At 42.4% G+C, this 21,993-nt stretch overlaps 1 protein-coding gene across 2 annotated transcripts in view; it reads right to left on the bottom strand.

The window, feature by feature from the left end:
* RFX4 (regulatory factor X4) overlaps positions 1–21,993 on the bottom strand; it is a 137,764-nt gene that overhangs the window by 90,281 nt on the left and 25,490 nt on the right. For both annotated transcript variants that reach the window (XM_016148069.2, XM_016148070.2), the window contains exons 2-3: positions 21,576–21,662; positions 3,938–3,998 (exon numbers count right to left, since the gene is read on the bottom strand). In XM_016148069.2, the coding sequence (XP_016003555.2) occupies positions 3,938–3,998; positions 21,576–21,662 (148 nt within the window). The remainder of the gene's footprint in view (positions 1–3,937; positions 3,999–21,575; positions 21,663–21,993) is intronic.

Genomic DNA, 21,993 nt, shown 5'->3' with positions numbered 1-21,993 from the left:
GTGGCCTTGGTTATTTTAGGCTGCTCGGCAGCTGTATTATTCGTTCTTAGAGCAGGGATGGTCTCTAAGGCAGTGGGAAGGCTCAGGGCAAGGTGAGGGGAAGGTGGTGAAGCGAATGGCTCCTAACCCCACTCCAAAAACAGGCCACGTGTCCCAGGAGAGCTCGGCACTGTCAGGCAGTGGCTGCCTCGATGGTGAGGCCAGCGTCCTTTCCTCAGCATCCTGAGGGGCTGCACAGGAGAGAGGAGACAACATGAAGGGTGTAAATGCCTCGGAGAATGAGATGCCATATTGTGGAGCTAGGTTCCTATTTGAAAAACAAGCAACAAACAAACAAACAAAAACACTATGTCACTCTGCCAGTAGAGACATAAAATCGTAAAGCCATTGGAGTGGGCAAGCTCACAATCCACTAACATGCACCGAGGACTTCCACTCACTGACACCCTTCCAGGAGAAACACTCCAGCGGGTACGCAAGGGGGACACAGGAAGATGTTCTTTGGGGCCCTACTTGTGATGGCGAAGTTGAGATTTGGACTCAACAAGAGAGAAACAGCGAAGTAAATTCTGCCGCTGTCCTAGTGGATCACTGAGAGGCAGTCACAGTGGAGTGGTTCTTTATGGACTAATGTGGGGTTCAGCTCCAGGACACTTCACTGAGAAGGAAAGCAAACGGATCGTTATCGTGTGCCGGGCCGTATGACAATATTTTTAGTGTGGTATGTCTGCAGTTCTTTTTAAAAAAGAGAAAGTACTAAATAGAAAGTCAGAGTTCAGAAACTCTTATCAGCGCATATGCGTATAAATGCATAGGCCAGGGATGGTACATAGTCACCAGTACGTATGTATGTACACGTACACACACACACACACACACACACACACACACACACACACACAGAGTTCTCACTGGTATCAGGGTTGCTTTAGGGGAAGGAGCAAGGAATTACATGAAGAATTCAGCCTTATCTTTAATATTCTTGTTTTTTGATAAGGAAATATATTGTGTAAATAAAAATGTGTATTCCTTCCATTTATTTGTACCTTGCCCTTTCCTAAAAAGCTAACAAAATTTTAAAGAGGTCGACAAGTACGTAAACATTAAATTTAGCTCTGGACTCCCTGGCGGCCAGAGCAAAGAAGGACCTGTTATAAATTATGTCACTTTCTCTCTAAAATGGAGAGTGCATCCAGTTCCTTTTGAGAGATCGTTTTGCTTTGTTGTTTGTTTTTTTACTGAAACTATAGCCTGAAAGAATTTCCTTATGTGGAACTTTATATAGGAGGTCACATGTCCTCCACCACTGTTTTAAGTATGACCGTTCCTATCTGAGTTTAGAGAAACGTCCTACTTTTCCCCCCTGCCGTTTAAAGACCCTCTCCCCTTCGCTCCTCCTCCACCTCATCTGTATTGCTCTTGACCTTGCTCGCCATGCTCCAACCACACAGGCCGTTTTCTGTACTTCCATGAACAAGCTTAGCCTGCTCCCACCCTGGAGAGTGTAATAGATGCTGTGCTGTGTGTCCAGGTCACCCTTCAAGACTGAGATCGGTTCCTGGGGGGTTGTCCTCAGCAGAACATACCCTCCCTGGGGTCAGCCTACGTCCGGTGATGGACAAGGTGGGGAAAGAAAGGCCTGTATTCATTGCCTTCTTTCTCGTCATCCATGGTGGGCCATCTCAGCCTCAGAACCCCCTGCGTGAATGTGGAAGCCTCTTCGGCCCCCATTCTTGGTCCAGCTTATTCATCACTGCATTCCCAGAGCCTAGAACAGACCTTGTACATAGTAGGTGCTCGGTAAACATTTTTTCACTTAGTTAATGACTGAAATTCTATCTTAAAAATAAATGGAATTGAAGGACAATTTGATGTTTGAACAACTTGATGCCTCTGGATAAGACTATAGTTAACATATTTTCAAATCTGATTTGGCCTCGAAAGCTGATATATCATAAGAAAAAAAAAATCCACTGCCTAACTTTGTAAATTGGAGGATTGAATTTCTTCTGAGATGATCTATGTGACCCTTTATTTAGAAAACCAGATATTTTGTGTAGAAGTAGGTACAGTAGAATTACGGACTGCCTATGTCAGGAAGGAGAGAGGCTCTGCTCCAGATGTCCTTGTGGGACTCAGAAGGACAGGATATGCTGAGCTGGCAATGGGTGGTCATGTTTACTGAGCACCTGCTCTATGCCACACGCTGTTCAAACCCTTTGTACACATTCACTCATTTCCTCTTTGTGACTACCCTGTGAGGTAGACACCACTGCTACCCTCACTTTATAGGTGAGTCAAGTGAGGCACAGAGAGGTTAAAGACCTCGCTCGAGGTTACGCAGCTGGAAAGTAGCAGGGCCGGGAGTTCGTTCCTGGCAGTCTGACTTAAGAGAGTGCACTGTCTACAGTCTCGCCGTTGCCAGGCAGATGTCAGAGAATCATTGAAAAACAGACATGAACGAGGTGATTTTCATCCAGTCCCTTTCAAAGTTGTTATTGTGAAATGTACAACATGTTCAGGTTATTAAAGCAGGAATGTCTGTTGATTCCTTGCACTTCTAGAAACTCCCACTCAAACTCCTTAATGTTGATGTCTCATTTGATGTCCTGGCATTTTGGGAATTTGTGTGGCCATAATTTGCGGGGAAATGCGCAAGGGGAGATTTGACCAGGGAAGTGAGAGTAGATTTTTAAATAAAACAAAAAGCAGCAAATGCAACGAGACAAAGAATGGAGGGACAAACAGATGGAAACGGGCCGAAGGGCTGGACATGGAGCTCCTGAACACCACCTTTGCTATCCTTGAAGCAAAATGAGTTGGCTGTTGAGACTCTTATTCGACGAGATTGAGTTACGCTCCGGAAGGATTTCTCTCAGCGCTGTTTTCCTCTCACCTGTGGCTGGATCAGACTAGAGAATCTAATATGATTTGCTCATTAAAGCCCGTCTGCCTCCTCTTCTGATCTGTCCTCTCCCTTCCACTCTTCCTGATTTTCCTCTTCCTTTCTTCCAAAGCCTGGGCTTTCCGGTTAAAGAGACCCCGCCAGGTTCCTGCCTCTGCAGCTTCCTGGCTGTGTGTTCGTGTGTGTATTCGGGCAAAAGACTTGACCGTCTAAGCCTTTCTTTCCTCATCTGTAAAATGCGCACAGCCATACCAGCTTCACAGAACTGCGAGAATGCAATGAGGCGTGTGTGCAAAGTGCCCAGCGAGGAGGCTAGCGCAGAACCGATGTGAGTTTCCTTCCCCTCCTGCTTCTCTTTCCCTCCAGGTTTGCTGGGCTGCAGGGCTAGGGGAATAATAACCCTTAACTGACTAGGACCTCTGAGGGGTGAACCTCAGGCCCTCACAGCTCTGGTGTTCACAGCTACAACGTATTTTCTAAGTCAGGCTCTTAGAGGAGAATTTACCTGTAATTATCAAACGTGAGTGCAACTCATTAAACAACAGCATTAAATATTACATCAAGTCCAGGAATTCTAAATATTGAAGAAGAAGCCACTCTAGTAGATAATTCTTATTAATGTTATTAGTGTTCAAATAATTGTAGTCGCAAGTCATTTGTTAATTCATTAAGGGCTCATTAGTAGGGGTGAACAGCTCCGTTGCTCTGACTTTAGTAACTGGAGGAACGGATTCCATTAAAATCAATTAATAGCAACCATGTGGAATCTAGTCCTTTCCAGTGTTTTGATGATGGGGAAAAAAAATCTACCCCAAAATAAAGTAAATATGAAGATTCAAATCTCCAAGCTAGATAGATGCACGTCGAGCATTTTACAAATACCTGCTACTTCAATAGATTGCAGATAGGCTATGGGATGTCAGGTCATCATGACGATGTCGAAATAGGCAAGTGATACGCTGTCCTACCGGTGGAACGATACAGTTCTAGGACCATCACGTCGAGAGAGAACTTGCTAAAGACGGAACTTACCATTGCAGAGTAGCAGGAGTGGAGTGGGGCTTGGATGCTCTATTGTTTTCTTTTTCCTCATCTGTCAAAGGAAAGAAAAAGGAGCTAACTTCAGCAGGAGAAAGGAAAACGCCTTCCAGCTCTCCCAAGTTTCAAAACGCACTGTGTCCCTCAAATGCGGATGCTCTGAGAGCAATGATGTTTTGGCTTTTCCAAAATGTTAGATTTATACTTTAATAAGAAAAAAAGTGTGTGGGGGGGGGAACATATGAAAACTTACATCAACTTGTGTTTTCATTTGACATAATATGTTACAGCTTGAAGAGCTCTCTCTCTTCACGACAGCGTGACTGGACTCACCCAACTTGCTGCTTTCCCAACTGAAGATGGATATTTGATTCCACAATTTTCACATAAAGAACATACTGACCTCACTCCTCCCCATTTGTTCCTTGTAACGCCAATGGGCCGGGTAGTGTGGAATAGGCAGACTTTAAATGTTCAAAAGAATCAGGTCAGCAATGCAATAGAGCAGGGGGTTGGCAAACTTTACTGTAAAGGGCCAGACAGTAAGTATTTTAGCGTTTTGGGGCCAAGAGGCAAAATCCATAATATTATGTAATATTTATATTAAAAACCCCCACCAAATTTGCAAAATTTTCATGACAAAATTCAAAATATAATAATAGTAATTGAGTACAATTTTTGTAATATAGGTCTATTAATGAAAATGAAATTATTTTGGGGTAGCAGGCAACATTTTTCTTGATTGGGATTCACGGTTTACATTTCCTATCATCGAATAGGTTACAAATATTCAACTGTAAAAAATCATATTTAGCTTACAGCCCTACAAAAAGAGGCATCAGGCCAGATTTGATCTGTGGGGTTTTACTTTATTGACCTCTGCAATATAGTGATCTAAAAAACAGAGGAATCTTTAGATGCCTAAGAAGTGCTCACAGTTTTATCATGTATAAACGTGAAAAATACATTGTAATTAGTCTCATCCAATTCTTAATGAGGATTTTTGATGAAAACAGTCAATATAAATAAAATTTCTCGATCCACAAAATTTGATCCAAGAAGACTGGTGCATATAATAATAGTCCTCTCCAAATTAATAATGTCAAAACCTACAAACATAATCAACAAAATTTAATAAGAATGTAAACAATCAACGAAATAAATCTGTGATGTAAAATTTATATGGAAAAGAATTTGTACCTATGAAGATAATCTAAGTAAAATAAAAATGAAAATGGAAGAAAATGAAATATCCTTTATTGAAAAATGATTTACAATAAATTAGCTTAATAAAGTCGAGTTCAGAAAATATTTTCTTGATGAAAATTGGTCGATATTGGTATAATTCAGATTAAAATGTCTACTCTCAAACACCGTGGCGGATACTGTTGTTGCTTATTCAATAACCCTGTGTACCCGCCCTCTTCCTCATTAACGGAAGCCCAATTTAGAGAGGACCACATGTTGAGGGAGGTGATCCCCTTCGCAAATCCTAGAGAGGTGAATGTTGTTTAAATCACGGCAATGTCATGTTCTCGAGCCACTGAGGGACCAGATAGGGGATGTGACATGGTGCCGGCCTATCGCACTGATGGAGAAGCTCTCTGAGGTCTTCTGGGAAAGGTATTTTCCCATAATGAAAAGCAATGGGGGAGGCCATGATTTTGAACTTCTGGCCTCCGAAACTGAAGAAATAAATGTCTGTTGTTTGAAGGACGGAGGGACAGAGGGAGGAAAGGAGAGATGGAGAGACTCTGGCCTGGTCTGCTTTGGAACGTGGCTGAGAGGACATGATAACTGAAGTGAGGCAGCAAATTTTCACCTCGGAAAAGAGCAGCCTGAGGACAAAGGTAAAGCCGAGGTAGGCGGAGAGGAGAAGGGGGGAAAATGGGGGTTCTAAACGTCAGGTCGTGCCTCTGATCAATCAACCCTAAAAGAGAACTGCCTCTTTGTTTTGTGAGCAAGTAAGTTTTTTGTAGATCATAAAAACTTCTTTTTATTGGGGATTCATTTCCCCCACCAGCAAAACCACCCTAATTGGTAAAACACTCACGACAAATGTTCTCAGGGGCAAAAGATCCCAGTACAGCATGGGCATGACACCTGTTCATCCTGCTCTGTTAACCAGGAGTTTCTTCTAAAGGTTTCTCATCCTTTCCAGCCTACAATGAATGACACCACCTCTTTGAAGCCTTCCCTGATACTATCCAAGTCAGGAATTATTGATCCTTACTATTCTTCTACATCCCATTACTCATCTCTTGGCTGAACCAGTGTAGCCGCCTGGATCATTATTTCTGCACACATGCATCTCACTGACTTGGGTACCCTACTTAGGAAGTACCTACTGGAGAAGGCAGGGGTGGTATCTTAGTCATCTTCATTTTCCCTCCTTCCTGGACTTTCCAAATGGCACCTAAATAGAAGAGCCTGCTTTCCACAAATGTCTTTAACAATCTTTAAAAAAAAAAGGGTAAATAGCACAATAAGGAGCATGAACCTATGCGTCTCACAAGAGTGGTGGGTAAACAGACACAAAGAACCATACTCAAACTCAGTTGTTCACCAAGAACTTGAAAGAAGATAATGAGGCACAACTACATCTTTGGAAGTAACATAAATGTCAAATAACGATACCCACCCCCCACCCCCAATGCTGGTGTAAAATTGCCAGTCTCATATTTCTCCAAAGGTAGTGTTAACTAGTAGAATATTTTTGGTGAGCAACTGGCAATAATCTTGAGAGCCATCTAAAATGTGCCGTCCTTTGGCTCCAGACAGCAACTCCTAGAAATTATACTAAGGAAAAAATTGAAAAGAAAGAAAAGTATCTTAAACGCATGATCCATTAAAAAAAAAAACAAAACGAGGAGAAATATATAAGCAACCTTAATATACCTCTGCCTAGCTTATGCAGGAACATGGTTAACATTTCTCTTCCCACTAGAACTGGCTGGATTGTTTTTCTTTTTTCTCCCGCTTCTTTAAATTTCAGCATTTTAGCCAATCTGGACTAGATGTCAAAGACCGATGTTCCAGAATCAATTCAAAAACTTACTGGCCACTACTGAGCAGCTCGTGGCTGTGTTTTTCTTCTTTCGTAAAATGGTCATTTTATAGAGCTATTGTAAGGATCATATTGATTCATTCAATAAATATTCATTGAATACCCAATTTGTGCCCGCTAGACACTGGGGATTAAAAAAAAAAAAATTAAATGCTTGTCCTTGAGTCTGATTGGGTAAAGAGAAAAACGAACAGAGGTGAGAGGCCAAGTTCAATGAGAAGTGATAAATGCTGAGACCCAAGAGGAGCCTGCTGACCCGAGCTGCACGGAAAAGCAGGGCCTGTGAGAGAAGGTTTCTGGAAGAAGCCGTAAGTGAGCTCACCCGACATGGGAACTGGATGGTGGAGAAGATGGGACAAGGCTGAGGGGGTGGGGGGTGGGGTAGAGAAGGCGAGGGACCCGAAAGATCATGTCACCTTCCCAGAAGTAAGGTGGCTGCCGCACGGGTCCTTGCTGGGTGCCGTGAGTGGAGCAAAGGAGCTGGAGGGCGCTGTTCGACAACCTGGCCGTCCCGCCTAAGCTTTGAGACAGTTTCTTGTCCTTAAAGTGAGGATAACAATAACGCCTACCTTGAAAGGTGTTTGGGAGGATTAAGAGAAATGAACTTAACGCGCAGGCTAAGAGCTCGAGAAACCCAGCTGCAGGAGCTGAGTGGTGAAGTCCCCTGGGGCCGCTCTGGCAGGCGTGGAGGCTGCGGGGCCATTCTGCTCCCCGGGACCTGCCGCAGGAAGCAGGCAAGCGGGGCGCCTCTCTGCTCTGGACGAGTTACAGGAGCAAAGACACCTGCATTGCTGGGACCCTGCAAGGCGCACACCAGGGGACATCATAGCTCCAGACAGGACGTGGCACTTGAGCTGGCCTCGACGAGATGGTCAGGGTTTTAAAAATAACTTAGTTTTCTGTTTGCAAAAGTGATACACGTGCTTTTTTTTTTTAATTTGGAAAAATAGAGAAAATAGAAATCGCTAGAAATCCAAGACCCTTTCAGTGGAAAGGACGATTGTCACCTTTTTATCCTGTTCACCTCGTCTGTTTTCAGTGTTCCATTTCACACCCGAGCACACACACACAGACCCCTAATAAAACCAGTGAGGGCCACACAGCACATCCTGGCTTGTAACCTGTCTCATCCACGTTTCCGAGGACAGGTGAGCCTTTGAGAGGTGCTCCAGGGAAGGCAGTAGCGTGGGGAACTGCGTGAGGAGGAAGCCTGGGGCTCAGGGGACACCGCGACTGGTCCATCCGGCTGAAGCCAGAAAGTTTCTCACCAGGATCCCACCAGCGTCGCCAACCCAGGGGACACCTGTCTCTAGTATGTCAGGTTGTTTTTCCCAACTGACCTTTGCTGCGGCCCATTTCTGATACCAGCGAATGGAAAGAGAACCGACTGGGAGGGCAGCAGACCTGGGTTTGAAACCCAGCTTTGCCCCTAGCTCTGTGTGGGAGCCTGGGCTGTCACTTAACTCATCCAAGCCTGAGGGGCCTTAGCTAAAAGAATCATAAGGGTGGTTTGAAGATTCAATATGATAATATATGGTAAAAACTAGAAGCATTTTAAAGCTGCCAAGTCTGTAAGCCAGGGACTGGGCGTCACTTTCACAGGCTATTTCATTTTATTCCTCCCGATACTGTTCTGAAGACATTTTATATCCCTATTTTATTTAAAAACAACAACAGCAACAGCAACAAACAGCACTTCGGCAAGTCTGAACAACCCACACGAGGCCATGCAGCCAGTGAGTGGAGACTGGACTTCACTCAGTACTCGACATATGGTGGCTATTGCCGAGAACTGGTCTTTCCCAGTGCCAGCATGGACCCTCCGGCTCAGTCATCAGACAGGTGCCTTCCACCTCTTGCAGGCCCCTTTCTAGGCCACTGGTGACTTCATGCCCAGGAACTGAACGCCCAGCCTCTTTCCCCCAAAAGGATGTGGGAACCACACTCAGACCTGACCCCCATTATCTGATGGCTCTCAGTCCTAAGTCACCTGAAATGCTGGTTACTCAATGACTCATTCATCAAATATTTTTGGAGTGGTGATTATGTTTTTTAGCCCTATGCTGGGGGCTAAAGGGTGAGAAAAAGAGAGAGACATGGTCTCTGCTCTCTTGAGCTCAAATTATCAGCAAGTAAAATGTAAGTTCTGGGCTAGAGCTGTGAGTGGCAGTTTCATAGCGCTATGGCAACACCAGACGTGGGATGCGAGCCAAGCCTTTGGGACCTCGAGGAGCAGCAGGAGCCATCTAAGCAAAGAGGACAGATCTATCACCTTTTAGGTAGATAGAAATCGCCAGAGTTGATAGAGACTTGAGGAATTGGTCCTGCCAAGTGCCTTTTCATTTTAACAGGCAGAAATGCCTCAAACCAAACAAGATTCATCCCTAAGGCAGAATGTCGGGCCAGCAAGATTCCCGGAGCCATTCATAGTGCACGCCGGGCCAACCTCCCTCCACACCCACCCTGCGCGTCCCACCGAAGCCAGCGAGGGCAGTTTGCTTAAAACCCCCCGCCACGACGCTGCCTGGCGCCTGGTCGTCTCCGCGCGCTCTGTCCTGCTCCTGCTTTGCAGTCACGGCTCCCGACGGAATCTCAGCCCAAATGCCAGCCAGCGGCGAGCAACTCTGCTCCCCTCTCTTCCCTTCCATCTCCCAATATAAACTCCGGGTCCAAATTTCCAGGCTCAGATTCTGGCTCTACCCCTTGCTAGCTGCGTGACCTTGAATAACCTTTTGGTGTCTTGGTTTCCTTATCCATAAATTAGGGGAATAACAGTAGCCAGCACACGCTGTGAGGACTAACTGAAGTGCTCCTGGCGCAAAGCACACGCTATCTAAGTGCTCCCTGTAGCTGTAACAGTTGTCGCTCCTCTGAAGAGACAGTGGGCCTGGCCCCCTGTCCTGCCCGTGGGGCTGCGTTTGGCAAGCCCAGTTTCTGGGACGGGGTTATTCGCTCCTCCCCTGTGTTCCCATAGCACCTTTGCTAGCTCCTAACAAAGTCCTGGTCACAGGGTGTGGCCTCTGCTCGCTGACCAGTGTGTCTGCCTTGCTTGTTCTTAAGCCACGTCATAGGGCCCAGACCATGCTCACCCTTGTGTCTCCAGCACCCACACATAGTAGGGGCTCACAGAATGTTAGTTCAATGAATGAATGGCTAAGATAACACCACAATCACATGCTGGACCTACCCACCTGATTTCAGTGAGTGCAGACCGTAACGATACTCCTGGGGGCATTTATTGAGGACTTGTCATGTGTCAGGCATTGTGCAAAGACCTTTAGGTTATTGCATGTAATTTCCACGCTGCCTGAGACAGGGAACGACTGATTGCATATGAAACACCGGACGTGGTGCTTGACGTATTCTTAGTGCTTAATTCGCGTTAGTCCTAATTATTAGTACTAGCCCCTTTTACAGAGGAAGAAACTGAGGCTCAGAGAAATGAAATGATTTGTCTGAGATCACGTAGCCAGTAGTAGAGTCAGGAGAGGGACCCAGGCTAGTTGACATCTATATCTCCTCGAACCCAAACATTTATAAACCTTACTCTCTCTTCAAACCTGGAGCACCGGACTGAAGATTTTAGAGAACATATCTGCCTAATCACTTCTTTTCTGCCTCTATGCTGATTGGATTCACAATATTTGGGGACCTGTTCTAGAATATTTCCTGCCTGGAGCCAGTGTGGCAGAGCTTAATATGGAGGGAGAAAGTTTCTAAATTAATTACTTCTTTTCAAATCCCAGAAAAGGTTCAAGTTTATGCGAGTCTTGAGTTTCACTTCAAAGTTTTAATTCCATTTCCTTTCATTATACTAACCTGGCTGCACCTGGACAGACCTCACCTGTTGGGAACAGGGAGCTGCCAAACATTTCATTTCCCTTCATCTACCTCCTCCCCGGTCCCTGCAAAGGGCACCAGCCCGGGATCGGGGTGCCTGGCCCCAGGCCTTTGGCAGTGGGCATCAGCCCCTGGCAGCAAAACCTTTTCCCCGTGGGAACAGGGCTACATCGCAAACAAAACTGCAATGTTGGCAGCTTTGCCTGAGGGGGCCCCACACCTGCTTCCTTTCACCTCCTCTCGGTGAATTCCTTCATAACCTTCCCAACTTTGAAACAAAACCCAAAGCCATACGAGAAAATGCCGATAAATTTTACTACATTAAAAAATCCAAAGTTTCTATGTGGGCGGGGGGGTCGGGGTGGGGCTGGTAAACAGGCCATAAGATAATGACCCACTTGGGAAAACTGCAGTCATAGCAGGAGGAAAAATAACCAGAACCAGGAGACGAAATAGGCAAAGGACATAACACACGGTTGATGGAAAAAAATACGATATTCCTAAAACGGGAAAAGACGATTAATCTCAATCAGTGAGGATGGAAATTACACAAAAATACTAGTTCTCACTTATCAGATTGGCAAAAGTCCAAACCAGGACCACATCACACTGCTGTGCAGTTGTGGGAAACAGGTGCCCTTACACCTTGCAGGGGGAGTGCGAAATGGTGCCTCCCCCGTGTGGGAGGTCATCTGGGAGAATCTCCTGATATGCCATATGCCCTTTATCCAGCAGTTGCACGTCTCACAGCTACACCTGCACACACAGGAAATGGCCACATACAAGGCTATTCGTTGCAGCTTGTCTATAGTAGCAAAAATTTAGCGACAGCCTAGTGTTCGGATGGTTAACTAAACTGTGATACATGCTCACGGTGGAATACTATACAGCTGTGAAAAAGATTAAAACCAAGAAAAGAATGGGGCTGCTCTCTGCTATGTTCTTAACGTTGTGGAACATCCCAGGGGTCGTTATTAAGTGAAAAGAATAAGTCACAGCATGAAGTGTATATTTTTGTGTGTAAGAAAAAAAAACCATACATTTGAATTTTTAATTTGCATAAAGAAAGAAAATATGGAAAGAAAACACAATGAATGAATGAAAGTGCTTACCACTAGGGAGCGGAAGTGGGAAGACGATGGTGGGGGAACCGAGACTTCTCAATGAGAACCTATAAAGCATTTTGATTTGGGGACCATGTGAGTGTATTATCTACTCTAAAACATCTTGACTAAATTCAAACAAATAAGACAGACTAGGGAGTGGACATCTGAAAAAAGAATCTAATTAAACAGTTAAGTGGTCCTGGAGTGTCAAAAACTGGAAGCAAAATTCAAATACTCGTGTTCTGGCGTGGCTTTGCGGTATTTCGCTTTCCTGATATCCTATCACGCTGAGCACCTACTTTGTACCAGGTCCGACTGCATTAAGCACTAGTGAGACACTGTCAGTAAGACGTGCTCCCTGCCCCTCGGGGAGGCATGGCCCGGGGAGGGACTGAGTGGAGAGGCAGAGGGGCCCTGGCAGGGTGGTCCGAACACAGAGGAGGGACTGCCTCATTCTCCACAAGAGGAGCGGACAGAGAGACAGGAGGCAGAAAGGGCAGCTGTGACGGCTGAGGAAGAGGACGAGTCGGGTGGTTGTCTTAAATCATACGTAACTGGGCACTGGGCCTCATCTGCCAGCCGGCAGTCTTGCCCCTCAGGTCCCAGGCAGGACTAAAACTGTAGCAGACACCCATCGAGGACAATCCAGTTTTTAAAGCCATCAGGGGAGGACTGTATGTGGAACTCCCCCCAGACTTCCCAGTGTGAGTCGCTGTCCTTGCTCGAGGAGCCCTCTGCACGCCTTTCTGCTGGGGGTGGGGAGCGGTAAGGGGCGGGGGTGGGGGGGCGCTTCTGTCTACAGTGTGATGGGAATATGAAACAATTTCACTGCATTTCCCCTTCTCTGAAACCCTTTCTAATGAAGTTACAAGACCCCAACCTGGATAATAAACTGACATGCTGAGCGAGCCCAGTGGAGTCAGAGAAATATAGACCTTTCATGTGCACAGCATGGAAATGCAATGAGATTTCAATATGATAACGATGGGTCACATTAAGTTGTGACTCCGGTTCTATGCCATTGAATTTCAACTTCCCCTTCTCTGTGCTATAAGCATCTTCTGTCACCACCAGGCAGTAATAGCCATGACGGGTTGGTGAAGGGTTGGGGAGGGTAAAGGAAGGAGGCTCCGATCGAGTATGGCAGGCAGGACAGGAGGACGATGGCGGTTGTTAGGACGTGTCAAAGAGTAGAGGGAAAGGGACACAGTATAGACTATTGCAGGAGAAACAGAACCCCCTTCCCACACATCCACCCCAAAACACGCGTGCGCGCGCGCGCACACACACACACACACACTGCTGCAGATAATGGGAAGACTCTGAACTCTGGCCTGGGATACAGGACAGAGGCTGATGTCCTTTGAGGACACATACTAAGGCTAGAGGACTTGGGCATATCTGGGTTACATCTAGTTAATCTTGTTTCCCGACGGGAATCTCAAGGAATCACACTGGGTTCCTGCCTGTTGGTCCCATCTTATCACCCCAGTCTCTCCAATTCTTTCCATCCCATAAACACTGCCCTGCACGATAGCCTCATCACCTCACCTGTACTAGGAGGAAGCCCCGCAAAGTGTCCTCCTGGCTCTAATCCACTCGCAGAGACCCTTCATGTTAACCTTCTGAAAACACTACTTAGATTTGTCACTTCTCTACCTGGCTCCTTCAGTGGCACCTTAGCTATCGAATTCCAAAATCCCTGTTTGGAATTTGAGTCCCCCAACACTATGGCCCCAATTTCCCTTCCCAGCCCTGTTTTCCATGGTTTTTCGGCCTCTCTGCTCAAACCAATCTGGAAAACTTTCTAAGCTCAAAACCTGCCTGGTAGTTTTCTGCTTCTCAACCCTCTACCAATACCATTTAAAGGAATCACATGGATCCTCTAAGGCCCAACACAAATGCCACCTCTCCAAGATGCCTTCCCCAGTCACCTTCCAAACTTGTGACCCCTGCCAAACTTTAGCATGCATTCTAATCACCTGGGGGTCTTGTTAAAATGCAGAGCATGTTTCAGTGGGTCTCAGAGTATGCATTTCCAACAAGCTTCCAGCGAGGTTGTGCTGGAGTCCAGGAAGCACACTTGGTGTAGGAAGGTCGAACACCTCACATCATTCAAATGGATCTGATCACATATGGCCTTGTGTTATTAACATTTGAGCATCGGCCTTAGTTTCCCTTCTAGGCCGAAAATTCCTTAAGAGCGGGGATCCAGAGAAGAGACTGTTGTAGATGGAGTAGAAAGAGAGCCAGCTGTAAAATCAGACAGCTCTATCTTCCGTCTTAACTCTACCACTTAATGGTATGACACTGAGTAAGTCCCAGAACCTCTGAATCCGTTTCCTCCTTTGTATAATGAGTACAAAAAATACCTCCCTCTTAGGAGATTAAAGGAAGCAGTGGCTGTAATTATGCCTCGCGTGCTGTCTAATGAGGAATATATTTTAATTTTGGCTCCCTGCTCTTTCCTTCCTTGTATACTCTTTCCACACTCTTGTATACGGTACGTGCTCAGGGAACCTTCTGGGCCGAACTGTGGCAGGAATTTCCGTTCTACCTGTACAGTTCTGTTCGATTCACATGGCTGAGCTTTCCTCTCTGGATACGACGCTCCAATCAGTCATGGACCTGAAACTGCTTTACAGTCACAGGCTTCTCTTTGTTGGTGATTATGCCAACAGAAACATTAAAAACCTACTGACATCTGCCAGGTAGAAAATGCAATTTGTTCAGGTTGGAGATGAGACTTTATGAGATCCGATGGATGGTAAATAACCCATCCGCTCTTGTTCGGGCTTCCACTTGTTGGGCATTTGGAATTTGACCTCGCAGGTCCAGGGTTTTCTTCCAAACTGTATTCCATTACCATATCCCATATCCCATTTCCTCATGCTCACTGAAGCTCTAGTTAACCAATTAAATCACCCTTTTGGGGGTTTGTAAGAGGGACAGAACAGGGAAGGCACATGACAGGAAATCAGAAGCTCTGGGTAACCATTCTGATTCTAGCACAACCTATGAATATGATTGTGAGCAAATAATTTCCCGGCTTTGAGTCTCAGTTTCTTCATTTGTAAAATAGGAAAGTGGACCAAGAAGATCTATAAAAAATCTCATAGTCTTTGATTCTAGACTGATAATAAACTGATTATTCCCTATTGCCATTTTCTTTTAACAAGGACCTCCCCAACTCTAATGCCTATCTCTCCCTCAGGCCAGGAGGAGAAATCTTTTTCAGCAGATGAAACTTTGATGTCTCTCAAATTACTCTGGGAAGGCATTTTTACCTGCTTGACAAGTCTCAGCCATTCCAAATATTGAAACCATACGGACTATGTTATCTGACCACAGTGAAATTACATTAGAAACCAATAATAGAAAGATAACTAAGAAATAACAAAATGTTTGAAAAATAAGCAATCAATTTCTAAATAACCCAGGGATGAAAGAAGAAACCATGATAGATATTAGAAAATAAGTTTAACTGAATGATAATGAAAGTATGATGTTAGAAAAAATTATGGGATAAAATTAAGCAATGCTTAGAGAAAAATTCATAACTTTAAATGCCTATCTCAGAAAATGCTGATAATCAATGACCTAAGTGTATATCTCAAAAGCTAGAAAAAGACAAAGAATTAAACACGAATGGGAAGGAAACAGTACAGATAAGAGTAGAAATAAAGAAAATAGAAAAAAGATATAAATTGAGAAAAACACAAAGCCAAAAGTTGGACCTTTGAAAAGACTAATCAAATTAATAAATTCTGGCAAGGCTGATCGAGAAAAACAGAGAAAACAGAAATTACCAATATCAGAAATGAAAGGAGAACGTCATTATGGATGCTAAAAATGTCAAAAAGCAATAAGAATGAAGTTTAAATAATGTCATGTAAATAAATTTCAAAATTTAGATGAAATGAATTTCTTAAAAATAACAATTTGCTAAAATCAACAAAACAAGAAATAGAAAAAAAAATGAATAACCCTATCGCTATTTTAAAAATTGAATCCATCATTAAAAGCTTTTCCTCAAAGAAAACTCTAAACCCAGAGGACTTCAGTGGGGCATTCTTCCGAATAACTAAGAAGTAAATATGCCAATTTTATACAAACTCTTCAGAAGAAATGAAAAAGAAACTCCTCGCCTCTTTTTTATGAGGCCTGTATGATTGTGGCACCAAAACCTGACATGAGCATTGTCAGAAAGGGAAATCATAAGCCAATCAAGTCTCAGGAACATAGGTACCAAAATTCTTAACAAAATAGTATTTGATCAAACCTAGAAATAGATTTTTTAAAAAGGATGATACTTCTGAACAAGTGCACTTTATTCCAGAAAGGCAAGATTGATTTAACATTCAAAATTCAATCACCATCATTCACAACATTAACAGAATAAAGGAGAAAAACGTGATCATTTCACTAGATGTAGAAACAACATGTGATCAAGTTAAACACTCCTTCAAGAAAAATCTCTCGGCAAACCAGGGATTTGGTCATGAGCATCTACAAAAAAAAAAAAAAAAAAAAAAAAATCTACAACCAATATCATACTCGATGGTGAAGCATTAAGTGCTTTCCACCCGTAGGTCGAGAACAAGACAAGGATTTCCCGCTATCACTTCAATCCAACGTTGGACCAAAGGTCCCAGCCAGTGCACTGAAGCACAGAAAAGGAATAAAAATATAAAGACCATGATGGAAGATGGACAACTATCATTATTGTCAGGTGACGTGATTATGTTCGTAGAAAATTATTAAAAAGGCAAATTCATGATTAATATGTAAATTTAGCGAAGAGGCTGGACAGGAAACCATTATCTAAAAAATCAATTGCATTTCGTTTACTGGCAACTAGCAATTAAAAAAATTTAAATAAGACTACTTTCAAAAGCACTGAAAAACATCAATTACCTAGAAATAAATCTAATGAAAATAAAATCTAATAAAACCTCTACACTGAAACCTACAAACTTGGCTGAGAGAAATTAAAGGCCATTTAATACAGGGCGGTCTAATGTCATATACATAGATTGAAAATCTGATGTTGGTAGGATATCGGTTCCTCCCAGATTTATTGTACAGTCAATGTGATCCCAAATCAAAATCTTAGCAAGTGTTTTGTGCATGTGAAAATTGACAAGCTGATTGTAATATCTGTACGGAAATGTTAGGAACTGAAATTAACCAAAATAATCTTGAAGAAGAAGAGGTTTTATGCCACCGGTTAGCATAACTCGAAAAAAGACAAGCAGACCAATGGTTAAGGATAAAGGTCAAGGCGTAGATCCACATATCTATGATCTCCTGATTTATGACCAGTGGGTAAAAAAAATATATATTATTTTTAACAAAAGGTGCTTTATCGGTCAAAAATTAAAAATAAAAACACAACTCTGACTCCTCCTTCACACCATATACAAACATTCCAGATGGACTACTGATATACAGGTAAAAGATAAAATAATAAAACTTCTAGATAACAACATGAAAAATATCTTTATGACCTTGAGGTAGGTAAAGATTTCTGAATAGCACACAAAAAGCACTAACTATAAAAGAAAAACTGGACTTTGATAAACTGGACTTTGTTAAAATTAAGAACTTCTGTTTGTCAAAAGATAACCACTAAGAGAATGAAAAGGCGGACCACAGTAAAAAGATGTTGGTGATACTTTTACCTGACAAACATCTCCTATTCAGAATATAAAAACAACTCTTACGGATCAGTAAGGAAAAGAAAAATAGAAGTTTTTGAAAATGGAAGGAGATGAGACTCGGGGAGGTGAACACACAATACAATATACAGATGACATATTATAGAATTGTACACTTAAAAACTTTAGAATGTTATTAATCAATAAACTTAATAAAATTTTTAAAAAGTGACAGGCAAAAGACATCAACAGGTAGTTCACAAAAGAAGATATCCACAAGAATGTTCAGAGGACCAATTCTTTTCAAACTCTTCCCAAAGAAGAAAGAGTAGGGACTACTTCCAAACTCATTCTATGAGGCCAACTCTACCCTGATAACAAAGCCAAAGACACTACAAGAAAACTATAGATCAATGCCCCTTATGAATATTGACACAAACTCCTCAACAAAATACCAGCAAACAAAATTTAACAGTAAGTTAAAAGGATTATTAGACACCATGACCAGTTGGAATTTTTTTATTCTCCAAATGAAAAGATCGTTCAACATACAAAGATCAATCAGTGTAACATACCATATTAACGGAATGTCTACATGATCATCTCAATTGAGTCAGAGAAAGCATTTGACAAAATTTACCACTCTTTCATGATAAAAATACTCGGCAAAATAGGAAAAGAAGAAAACTGCTTCATATAATAAAGACCTCTATTAACAGTGCACAGCAAACATCATACTCAAAGGTGAAAGTCTGATAGCTTTTCCTCTAAGATCAGGAACAAGAAAAGGATGCTCACTTTTACCACTTCTATTCAGCATAGTACCGGGAGACCTAGTCAGAGCAACTGGATAATGAGAATGCTTACACACACACACAAAAGACCTGTTGGAACTAATAAACAAATTCAGCAAAGTTGCAAGATACAAATCAACACAGAAAAAAAATCATCTGCATTTCTCTACACTAATAATGGACAATCCAAAAAAGAAATTAAGAAAACAATTCTATTTACAGTAACATAAAAATAAAATACTTAGGCATAACCTTAACCAAGGAAGCAAAAGACTTATATACTGAAACCTATCAAATGTTGCTGAAAGAAATTAAAGAAGGCCCTAATAAATAGAAAGACATCCTATGTTCATGGATTTGAAAACTTAATATTTTTAAGATGTCAGTACTACCCAAAAGATCTACATATTCAATACAATCCCTATCAAAATTCTAACATTTTTTTTGTGTGTGGAAGTAGAAAAATCCATCCTAAAACTCATATGGAATCTCAAGGACCCTGAATAGCCAAAACAATCTTGGAAAAAATAAATAAATAACAGTGTTGAAGATCTCATATTTCCTGATTTCAAAACTTAATACAAAGCTGTACAGTAATCAAAGTAGTTTGGTACCAGCATAAAGATAGATATATAGACCAACAGAATAGAATAGAGAGCCCAGAAATAAACTCTCGCATATATGGTTAAATGATTTTTGATGAAGGTATCAAGACTTTTGAATAGGAAAAGGTTAGTCTTTTCAATAAATGGTGTTGGGAAAAATGGGTACCACATGCAAAAGAATGAATTTAGACCCTTACTTTACACTATATATAAATTAACTCAAAAATAATAATAAAGATTTAAACATAAAACTATAAAACTCTTGAAAGAAAACAGAGGAAAATGTTCATAATTTTGAATTTGGTAATGATTTCTTGGATATGACACCGGAAGCACAGGTAACAAAAGAAGTATAGGTAAACTGGACTCCATCAAACTTAAAAACTGCTGTATATCAAAAGCACAACAACAGTGAAAGGCAACCCAAGGAATGGAAGAAAATATTTGCAAAGCATATGTCTGATAAGGGGTTAATATGCAGAATATATAAAGAACTACAATTCAATGACAACAACAAAAATAAACACTTTAGTTAAAAAAAAAATGGGCAAAAACTTGAATAGACATTTCTCCAAAAAAGCTGTGCAAATGATCAGTAAACACATGGGAAGCTCAACATCACTAATCATTAGGGAACAACAAATCAAAACCATGAACTATCACTTCACACTCATTAGATGGCTATTATCAAGAAAACAAAAAATAACAAGTATTGGCAAGGATGCGGAGAAACTGCATTTCTGGTGGAAATGTAAAATGGTGCAGCTGCTATGCAAAACGGCATGGCAGTTCCTCAAAATAGTAAACACAGAATTACACTATGATCCAGCAATGCTACCTCTGGGTATGTCCCCAAAATAACCAAAAGCGAGAACTTCAAAAGATATTCGTACACCCAGATTCGTAGTAGCATTCTTCAGGATAGCCAAAAGGTAGAAAGAACCCAAATGTCTATACATGGATGAATGGATAAACAAAATGTGGTATATGCACATAATGGAATGTCATTCAGCCTTAAAAAGGGAGGAAATTTGGACGCACGCTACAACATGGATAAACTTTGACGATATTACGCTAAGTAGAATGAGCCGGTCACGGAAGGACAGATACTGTGGGATTCACTTACATAAGGTACTTAGAGTAGTCAGATTCACAGTAGTTGCCAGAGACTGAAGGGAAAGGGAATGGGGAGTTATTATTTAGTGGGTACTGAGTTTCAGTTTGGAAAAATGAAGAAAGTTCTAGAGATGGATGGTGGTGATGGTTGCACAACAAAGTAAGTGCACTTAATACTACCGAACTGTAGACTTAAAATGGCTAAAGGGGTAAATGTTATGTTATGTATATTTTGCCACAATAAAACTGAAAAAAAAAAAAAAAAGCTCAGAGATGCTTAAGAAGCAGTCAGAAACTTGGAACAATTTAAAAATCCATCAACATTTAAATGGACATGTAAACTGTGGTGTGTGCATACAGCGAAATACTACACACCAATGAAAAAGAAAGAACCGCCACATACGAGAGCATGGATGAATCTCACAGACGTCAGGGTGAGTGAAAAAAGCTACAGACAAAAGAATAGTGAGTCTATGAGTCTGTTTATACGTTTCACAAACAAGCAAAACCAAACTACAGCGTTAAAAGTCAAGACAGTTGCTCCTGACAGGGACGAGGCATAAGGGGGAGCCTCTCGAGGTGCTGGAAATTTCTGGGCGGTGATTACACAGGTGTATACAAAATATATGTATATTAAAAGATATTCATCAAACCATTCACTCACGCTTTACGTACTTTCTGTTCGATTTACGTTAGTTTTATAAAGTAAAGCAAAAGGGACGACAGAATAACAGGCGGCAGAAGGGACGCGGGAGGGAAGCGTTCAGTGCATCAAACGGCCTTGGGGTTCCCGGAGCGAGTGTCCGTAGCTCGCACTTTGAGAAAGTTGAACTAAAGAGGCGCACTTTACCAGGCAAAGAAGAAAGACGCTCTGTCCCTGCTGGACATGACATTTATAACAAGCCTCCCTCCTTTTACAGTTCTTAGGGGCAAATGTAAGTCCCACGCCATCTTCTGCTCTTCAACATTAGGCACCGAGAAGCCCCAGTCCGACATAACCCAAGGAGGGTGTCAACACAGCCGTTTACATCCTTCTATTAACTCTAATTTTCTAGTCCAAGATCCAGGAGAAATTTTTTACTTTCTGATAGCCAGGACCTTAGTGACTCGGAAACAACAATCTCGGAAACAAACTCACACAATGGCCTTTCCCATTCAGGGTCCACGTTTGCCCAGCTGGAGCATCACTGTAACGGGGCCTCTGGGGACTGAGACAATACAATTGTGTACACGGCAAGCTTTCGCAGGGGCCTCGGTTTCCACATCCACCTGACTGCGTTGTACTCCCCATTGCAGACTAGTACCTTGGGGTACTTCATGAATGCCTCGGGAGTCTCTGGTCCAGGTGACTTGCCCCAGACTAGCGTGCTAGAAGTGCTAGCTCTCCCATCAGGACACCGGCTGTGTCTAGGATGTCAAGGAAGAATGAGTTTCAAGCACTTACTTTCATCATTAGAAACATTCCCCAGAGATGTGTGGCTGGAATAACGTTTGTTTTCACTTTCGTTGAGACATCTTTCAATCCAGCTCTCTAAAAAAAGAGAAAGGAAAATCATAAAATTGCAGGATTGCTGTCGGTGTTTGTGAAGAGATGGAACACCATAAACACGTTAGATTTAAATGTCCATCGACTTTCATCAGCTCGACCCCGACTGGAAATGAATTTTATAAGGCCCATGTGCACCCTTCGCTGGGTAGTTTGGAGGCGAAGTGGTAATTCAAAGCGCTGCTTGAGTATTTCTTGGGCAAATTCTACTAATTCTGGAGTATTCATTGCCTAATAGTATCAATTGAGGATTATCTCTCTTCAAAAAGAAGATACGACCCTAAGAAGTGCTTTTAAAATACAAAAGACTCTGGTT

Source organism: Rousettus aegyptiacus, unplaced genomic scaffold (assembly GCF_014176215.1).
Source record: "Rousettus aegyptiacus isolate mRouAeg1 unplaced genomic scaffold, mRouAeg1.p scaffold_m13_p_2, whole genome shotgun sequence".
In the NCBI taxonomy this organism is placed as follows: domain Eukaryota; kingdom Metazoa; phylum Chordata; class Mammalia; order Chiroptera; family Pteropodidae; genus Rousettus; species Rousettus aegyptiacus.
The sequence above is the reverse complement of the archived record's forward strand: the minus strand, read 5'-3'. Positions and strand labels throughout refer to the sequence as shown.